General features: G+C 40.8%; 1 protein-coding gene across 1 annotated transcript in view; it reads right to left on the reverse strand.

Moving 5' to 3' along the window:
- The window catches only part of rrp15 (ribosomal RNA processing 15 homolog), a 67,808-nt gene that overhangs the window by 1,092 nt on the left and 57,316 nt on the right, over window positions 1-9,400 (reverse strand). The window contains exons 3-4 of the mRNA XM_037676475.1: window positions 963-1,060; window positions 700-889 (exon numbers count right to left, since the gene is read on the reverse strand). Of these exons, the coding sequence (XP_037532403.1) occupies window positions 700-889; window positions 963-1,060 (288 nt within the window). The remainder of the gene's footprint in view (window positions 1-699; window positions 890-962; window positions 1,061-9,400) is intronic.

Raw genomic sequence — 9,400 nt, forward strand, 5'->3', positions numbered from 1 at the left:
ATATATATATATATATATATATATATATATATATATAAATAATTACTTTCTCAATTCTTGGTACTTTATTTTTGTACCCTTATTGCATGCTTTTAGTGTTTCTTGTTTGTTCTTTGATTTTTTTAAGCGAGTCAAATCGGTTCTTCTCATCGTGAACATTTCATTGTACTGTTAACCTTGTTTTCAAGGATTCAAGATTCTTTATTTATAAATGAAATTGTGTACGGTATACGGGGTCCCAGTTACATCCAACAAAAGTATTAAAATGTATTATGTATTATGTATGTACGTATAAATGTATTAAAATGTCATATGTTAACCTTACATATGACAAATAAACGCAACTTGAACAACTTGAACAAAAAATGTGGACACTTCTGCTTTACATTTTAGTTTATAAATAAGAAAGCACTACTGTATTAAAATCAGTAAATAGTAACTACATGCTTTTGTCTTATTGTTGGCATTTTACCTTGGGACATACTAAAGTTAAAGAAATGGTTGAGCAAAACACAAGTTTACTCTCCCACTTTAGCATGAAGCAGCCTCTCCACCCGCTCCGTTGAGCAGATGCCTATGTAACGTACTTAATGAGTAATTTCTGCAAATGTAGAATTTGCCCACTGGTTTAAGATATATTCTGGTGATATTTCCTCCTCCAGCTTTTAACAGTAGGTGAAAAAATATTACTGAACTCACAAGATCCTTGTTAGTCCGGTCAGAGACTTGACTTCCTTCCTCGATGTTCCTCAGCACAGAAATAAAGTCTCTTTTTGACACAGATGAAAGAATCTTGGACTTTTTCCTTTCTGAGCCACCAGCATCCTTCAGTCTGTCATTTGTTGTTTTCTGGTGTTTCCGAACAGAATTGAAGAGCTGCACCACACCTCTATGAAAAGACCACGACGAGCTTCAGAGAGATAAAATGTCACATTTAGCTCTGTCAGAAAACTGATATTCACCTGGTGGCTATTCTCTGTAGAGCTCTTTCAGTCTCACGGTCCTTCACAAGGTCAGGTTTTTCTCGAAACATCATCTCCTGTGTCAATCTCTTGTCCATCTGTTGGACAAAACATTAACACACCTTTAGCGTTAAATGTCCAGGTCTACTCACAAACAGGACTGGGCATAAGAATGGTGAACGGACTGTACTTATACAGAACCTTTTAATCTGATCAAGACACTCAAAGCTGTTTACAACACAATCTGTCCTCATTTACCCATTCATACAGCACTCTACTAGATCTGTACAAAGACTAACCAGTGCTTTATCACATTCAGACATCCATGGGACACACATCGAAGGCAATGAGGGGTTCATTGTCTTGCCCAAGGACACTTCAGCATGTGATTGCTGATGGAATTGAACTCCCAACTCTTGCATTGTAGAACAACTGCTCTAACCACTCAGCCACAGCTGCAAATCAGTCAGAACTAGGGTCGATAATCAGTGCAGAAACCCAGACTCAGCTATAACCACCTTCTTCCTGGGGCTCTTCTGTATGAATGATCATGGGTACAACTTCCTGTCAGACAGGAAGTAGCAGTAAGCATTGGTTAAACATGGTAGTAGAGCATGGACCGCCATTTATTTGAAAGTAATTTACATTCAGTTTAGCAGATAAAACTTTGTTTTTGTTCACATTTATTTAACAACCATAAAGTTTACTAAAACAGCCGTGCTGAGTTCCGGTACTTGTTGCGTTCACGGCTGCAAAACAACCAGACCAAACTAAATCAGAGGCTACAACAACAGTTTGAACACGGAGCCAAAACAAAGAGAGAGTTCCTGTGAAAAGAGGTATAGTTTCATCTCCTACCTACAGATGAGGCATTAAGAAGAACGTGGCTGAAAAATGTGAACTTGAAGAGACCACCCAAACACTGCATGCGTGCTCATTTCACTTTGTTGACAAACGACCAATGGAGGAAAACCTGCATCCTACTTGCTGTAGGGACAGCGCGATTCAACCCACTCAATCTTTAAAAATAATTTCAGATCGTACAATGTTCCGGGGGAAGACAGAGCTTAACAAGAGCACAGTTGTTTACCAAGAAGTGTAAAATAAAATTGCAGTACAGTATTTTGGAAATATGATAAAAATGTGCGGAAGATAAAAGTGAAGCAGCCGACCAGCGAACTCCGCAACAAACTTCCAGGCTTCTCCAAAGGCTGCAAAGATATCTCTCTCCATCTCTTGATATATCACAAAGGATTTACAAGCAGACAGCTCAGTGGAAGGGTTTAGGTTTAGTTTTAATAAGTTATTCCTTCACGTAGCTTTGTTAGTGATAATGCTGCGCCACACCTCCACCATGAAACAGAATTAAGTGGGAGAAGCTGATGCTACCAGCTTCAGCTCAAAGGTAACTGTTTTTTCATATTATACTAAAACTTATATAGACAAGTTACACAACAAACTTAATGTAACTTGTCTTTTTAACAGGTTGGAGAGGCCAGATGAGACACATCACCTGGAGCCAGTTCTAAATGATTTATAAATTATTTCAGTTCAGAAGAGTTTTTGTGCAGGTTTGCACAGGTTTTGAAATTTTGTTAAATATTTACCAAATATGAATTAATATGGTTAAGACTGGGAAATCTGTATATTTTATATTAGGTTAAGTTTTGAAAATATAACAAATGTTAGAGCAATATGGTTAAAAAAACTGTGAAGTCTGTATTTTATGTTGAGTTAAAGGTTAATGCACTATGGTAGGCTGGTCTGTTTACTTCTGTATTTATATATTTTGAATTATTTGTCTGTGATGGACTGGAGACCTGTCCAGGTGTCCCCCTGCCTCTTGCACAGTGATGGATGGATATGGGCACCAGTGACCCCAATGACTCAAAAAGGAAGAAGTGGGTAAAGATGATGGATATGAATTATTTGTTCTTAAACATTTATTTTTATTTTAGAAAAATCCAGGCAACTAAGCTAACCTAATATTGGTAATTTAAGTTACAGAATGTTATGCACGCCTATATTTTTCCCTATTTTTGGTCTAAATATAAAATGATGCAAAAAGATTTGATACAGTAAAAAACATAAAATTATTGTTTTAAATAAATGTTCTATTTGTTTATATTGTTGTTTAATCTTTTCAGTTCGTCAGTTACATTATTGAAACAAAATTTATGACCATTTCAATAGAAAAATTGTTTCTGAATCGAACAGCGTTTCTGAATCGAAAAATCGATTTTGAATCAAATCGTGACACGCAGATGTAGCTAAATATGCTAGTAGATGTGGCTAAACATGCTAGTTTTTTTATTATTATTATTATTATTTAACCATAACAATACAAAACAAAAAGTACCATTTCTTACAAATGAAAGTTACAAAAGGTGATTCTTAACATAATGGAAATAAAAAAAATAAAGAAGCATAAAAAAAAGGCATTATATGAGGAAACTGAAAATCAAGAAACTAAGAAATTTGCTGGCATTTTTTTCCATTTACATATTTTAAAGATTTTGCATAGGACTTTAGCTCATTCTTCCAGCAGTTCACATTAGGTTTACATTTAGAAAAAAATGACTTTTATGAACATAATGTTTAGCTAATATAATCAAATTATTGATAGCATAGTCATTATTTCCAATCTTATTAATTAACCCAAATTTGATTTCTTTTAAAGTGAGAGTAAGTAGCTGAATCCCTTTGGATTGGCTCCACATTTTAAAATCAAGCCAAAATTGCTGAACTATCATGCAATCAAAGAAAAGATGTTCCAGATTCTCATTCTCTGTCTCACAGAAAACACAATTCCAAGTGTCCATTTTAAATTTTGTCCTTAGAAATTCCTTAGTAGGATAAATTCCATTTAAGATTTTAAATTGAATTTCTTTGGCTTTAGGAGGGACCGGAAATGATATAAAATTAGTTCTGATCTTTTTGATGTTTTCTTTACTAAAGTCCTTCTATAGTCTCTCCTAATTAAGTTAGGAGAATAATGATGCAGTAGTTTGTTTCTCAAACGTTTATTGTTACATTGATAGTTGGAGAAAGCAACCCCATCAATAGAGTTGTTTCAGACCAGGGGAAATATCAGATATAATATCTTGTCTCACCATAGCCCTAAGAGAGACTGGAATAGCCTTTAAAATTTGGTTATATTTATTCTCATCGCAATGGATTTGAAATTGTTTACAGAACTCTTGATATTGTAAAATGTTTCCTTCGTTGTCCATAAAATGGGCCACAGCCCACACGCCTTTAGAACGCCATTCCTCAATAAGTATAGATTTTTTATTAATCAGAATGCACCTATTGTTCCACACTGGTGTATTGTGTGGGGCGAAATTATGACTGAAAATGAGTTTCCAGTAAAGAAGAACCTGTTTATGAAAATCTCAAAGTTTCACAGGCAATCTGCTAAATTCAAAATCACATTGTAAGAGAAAATGAAGTCCCCCTATCTTAAACACCAAAATGGGTATATATGACCAAATTGAGAGATTATTATTTAGATTGTTTTTTTTCCATTTAAGTTTTAAGGTACCATTCATAATTTCAAAGTCTATTGCATTCCCTCCACCATCTTTGTAGGTTTTAATCAGGTCATCTTTACGTATATAGTGATTTTTTTTCCTCCAAATGTAATTAAAGTTTAAAGTATTAATAGCCTTTATCATCTTGGTTGATATAGAAAGAGAATAAGCTGGATAAATAAATCTGGAAAGACTGTCCATCTTAGTTAATAAAATCTTACCAAAAATTGAAATGTCCCTCTGTGACCACCTATTTAAAATCGACTTACATTTGTCAATATTGTTCCAAATAAAACAGATTCCCAGCTGGTTTTCACACCTGATGGGAACAGAGGGGCCTCATCTGTGAATTAGATGAACAAAGACATACTGTTAAGGTGTTTAGGTGTGAACTGCTAAGGTGTTTAGGTGTGAACTGCCAATCTACATATGTGTGGGTGTCTTATGTGTGTGTGTCTTATCTCACTCAGCTTTATAACCTGAATCCCTTACTCACTGCTCTTTGAATTGAGAAAGCTCCTCCGATCAGGAGCGAAACGTCTTCTGTTACAAATAAAATCCAGTTGTTTTTGTATTGAACGTTTTTTGAATTCATCATGTCCTGGATGACTGAGAATCTTCACCGAAATAAAACGTAAACATCGTTCAGGATTTAAAGTGTCTGTTTTCAGCCTGTCTGTCAGATCGGATGATCTCACAGCAGCTTCTCCTCACACATCCTCCACACAAAACGAGCCGGTGTCCTTTAAACAGGTTTTCAAAAATCACCGCATCTCAAAAAAACACAAAAGGTGCTTGCGAAACAGCCAAAAGTGAATGTTTTCAGCAGACCGAGTCCAGTGGAAAACCTCGCTCTCAACCTAAGCCGTGCGCCGCCTCCTCTGACCGCAATGGCGGCAAACGCACGCCCACGTGGCAGCCTTCGCCGAAGCGGCACCGCATGGCTAAGGGCGTGCGCACCTCTCCTCAGCGCACGGCAGCTCACATCAGCTAGGATGTGAGCCCGCAGCCTGAGCGTGGCACAGAGGTGCCTTCGGGTCCCTTTCGAGAAAGCCTCAACTTGGGTCGATCGAAGCACACCCTCGCAGCACGCGTTCGCAGCACATGACGGCGGTAGAGGCTGTAAATCAGTTGGCGTCCGTAAAAAACATGACGCAGCACGGAGATGCGCATCCGCTCCCCGAACGTTACGCGGAGTGGCAGTGAGTGTGCGCTCTAGACAAATTGATGAACCGTCTTATCAGCAGGGGATACACGCTGGAGTTCACAGGTCAACCCCCCCCCCCCCCCCGGAGGAATTTTAGAGACGATTCTGTCATGCCCAGAACAGATCTCGTTTCTTCACGCAGAGGTTCAGGAACTTCTGGTGAAAATGTAATTTCCAGGGTTCTAGAAGGATAGGAAAACACAGGGTTCTACTCTCATTACTTCCTGGTCCCAAAACTCACCAGAGGGATGAGACCCATCTTGGATTTGTCAATTTTCAACAAATCAATCATGGAGAGACAATTTCACATGTTGACAATCAGACAATTGTTAGACAACAATCAACAAAATGACTGGTTTACCTCCATCGATCTGAAAGATGCCTACTTCCACATCCCGATCATTCCAAAGCACAGAAAGTTCCTGCGCTTCTCCTTTCAAGGGATCCAGTATCAGTACAACAGACTCCTGTTCGGGTATTCCCTCACGCCACACACATTTTCAAAATGCGTGGAGGCAGCTCTGCAGCCGTTACACAGTGCAGGGATGAGAATTCTGTTTTATCTGGACGATCTGTTGCTGCTGACCCTTTCCAGACAGGAGACAGCAGCACAAACTCTGACGCTGACGTCACACCTGCAAAATCTCGGCTTCACCATAAACTGGGAAAAGAGTTCAGTTCTCCCGGCCCAGACGATCGTTTATTTGGGAGTGGAGCTAAACTCGGTCACTATGAGGGCTCGCTTATCTCAGACGAGAACCGAAGCTCTAAAGGATCAACTCTGCTACGTGAAACCGGGCAGAGTGGTAACAGCTGTTTCTGTCATGAAGTTGTTAGAACAGTCGTCAGCTCACATAGTGATCCCGTTGGGATTACTCCACACGCGACAACTATGGTTCTCACTGAGCCCGCGAGACGAATCACCGCTAGGGGTGGACGCGTTTGCTCACAGCCTGTGGCCCAAAATGCTTCTTTACGCATTTCCCCCACTCCCTCTGATATCACTGTTTCTGAACCGAGTTCAGGAGGAGGGACTGACAGCTCAACTGGTGGCTCCCGAGCGCGTGAACGCCCCATGGTTCCCAGTTCTACAACGCCTGTTATCGGGGCGCCTGTGGAAACTGCCGTGGAGGGAGGATGCTCTCCTCCAGGCGGGAGGAGCGATCAGGAGTTACCCAGAAATAGGCTAGCACCTTTGGGTTTGGCCGCTGAGCGGATCCGCTTAGAGAGGATGGGTCTCTCTCAAGAGGTAGTGCGCACGATCCAGGATTCACATGCTGCATCTACCACAGCGCTGTACACATCAAAGTGGACAGCTTTTCAGTGCTGGTGTACGGAGAAAGGTGTAGAGGCCACCTCATGTTCACTAGGTGGCGTGCTGTCCTTTCTGCAGCAGCTGATGGACAGAAATCTGGCATTCAGCAAGATTAAAACGTACGCTGCAGCCATCTCTTCTTGGCACGAAGGTTTCGGGGACGGGACAGAACAGCTTTTAATCATCCGCTGATGAAGCGTTTTTTAAAAGGTGTACAGAGACGCAGGCCTGTTTCATGCCCACTTTCTCCACAGTGGGATTTAATGCTGGTTCTGCGAGCCCTGATCAAAGCTCCATTCGAGCCACTAGATCAAGTTCCGATTAAATCCTTGTCTCTTAAAACAGTCCTACTGTTGGCTTTAACATCCGCCAAGAGGGTGAGTGATTTATCTGCCCTCTCTGTCGCTCCGTCATGTCTCAGAATTCAGGCTGATGGCAGCTCAGCTGATCTGAGGCCTAATCCAGCGTTTATGCCTAAAAACATCACGAGCTCAATTAAATCAAGAGCGATATCGTTGGAGGGATCCCCCCCCCCCCAAATCAGAAGAAGAAGCATTCATTCATTCAACCTTTATTTAGACAGGTAAATCCCATTGAGCCTCGAGGATCTTTCCATTTTCTCTGCCCTGTACGTGCGTTGACGTGTTACGTAACACGCACTGCGGCATTGCGTCAGACTCAACATTTGTTTGTGCACTATAGAGACGCACCTGCACGTCGCCCGTTATCCACCCAGCGCCTGTCACACTGGCTGTGTGAGGCCATTTCTGAAGCCTACAGAGCATCAGATTTAGAGCCTCCTGACAACCTCAGGGCGCACTCGACCAGAGGTATCGCATCTTTGACTGCTTTGCATAATGGTATGTCAATGCAGGATATTTGCACTGTGGCCGCGTGGTCAACACCCTGTTTGTTTATTCGCTTTTATTTACATGATGTGACGGCTCGGTCCATGACACATTCTGTCCTTAGTGCCTTAACAGAATCAATATTATTGTTTCATGGAATCTCATCTAAACTCACATCTGACTACATGCATTTACAGTGTGAGATGTTATCAGTCACAGGTTGTGACTGTTGTTCTTGTTCTATTGTCACTAATCAGTTCATGACTACTGTCATCAATCAGTTCATTTGATTAATAATCATTTCATTTATTATTAATATGTTCATATTGAAAAGCCGTGGATCTGCTCTTTTCAGGCCTTTTTCAACCTCTCCTCTTTTTCTGTTGAAAACCTTTCTGGGGCGTTCATGCACTTGGAATGTGTAAATTACGCAATGCGCGCCTGTGCATGGTGCGCATAATTACGCAATGCGTTTTTACGCACATGGAGAGCTGAGTGACGAGATGTTTTTTGGGCAAGCGGGCGCTTCTTATGGTGTTCGAATGGACCCAGTGAGGCGGAGACTACATCTGCTTTGCCCTTAACCCACCAGCGACAGCCTTAAAGGGCGAAGCCTATACGAAATAAAACATTGGTTACGTACTGTAACCCCAGATTCTTTGAGTATAGGCGTAGCCCTTTAAGCGTCGGGCCTCACTGGTTCCTAAATGGCTGAAGAAAAAGCTATTTGGGAACCGATTACCCGCTCTTAATGTAATTTATATGGACCGGGTGGGGCCCACACAACAGGTGGGCGTGGACTTATTTTTTTCAGTGCAATGCTTTGCATGACGAGATAAACCTACCAGCAACGGCCTTAAAGGGCTATGCCTATACTCATAGAATCTGGGGTCATACTATGTAACCAACGTTTCAATTCTTGAAGTGTGATTTAATACAATATCGCTCCCCAACCAATAGTCAATCCTAGATTTACAATTCCCATTTGGCTTAAACCATGAAAAGATTTTAGACCTTGGGTTCAAGATGCTCCAAATATCATTTAGATTATGGTTTATCATAAAGTCGTTCATTAAACAGTTATGTTGAGGTCTCCCAGATCTTGGAGGCCATTTATCCAACCACTCATGTCATGTTCCAATCACCTCCCATCAAAATATAATCAATAGGATATCGACCTTTAAGTTCTGAAATCACATTTGTTATGTCTGTTAACATGACTCTGTTTTTGACTGTCATTATTATACCCATATATATTGCACAGTATGAGGAATAAACCATCCGTTCTCGCCACAGCTGTCAGCCAGTGTCCCTCAGTATCAGTCCAGTGTGCGACTAATTCTCCTGGAAAATTGTTGATACATAATGCTACCCATCCGGAAGGAAGGAAGCAAGCAAGGAAGCAAGGAAGGAAGCAAGGAAGCAAGGAAGCAAGCAAGGAAGCAAGGAAGCAAGGAAGCAAGGAAGCAAGGAAGGAAGCAAGGAAGCAAGGAAGGAAGCAAGGAAGCAAGCAAGGAAGCAAGCAAGGAAGCAAG

This window comes from Nematolebias whitei, chromosome 5, assembly GCF_014905685.2.
Source record: "Nematolebias whitei isolate Nwh7 chromosome 5, NemWhi1, whole genome shotgun sequence".
In the NCBI taxonomy this organism is placed as follows: domain Eukaryota; kingdom Metazoa; phylum Chordata; class Actinopteri; order Cyprinodontiformes; family Rivulidae; genus Nematolebias; species Nematolebias whitei.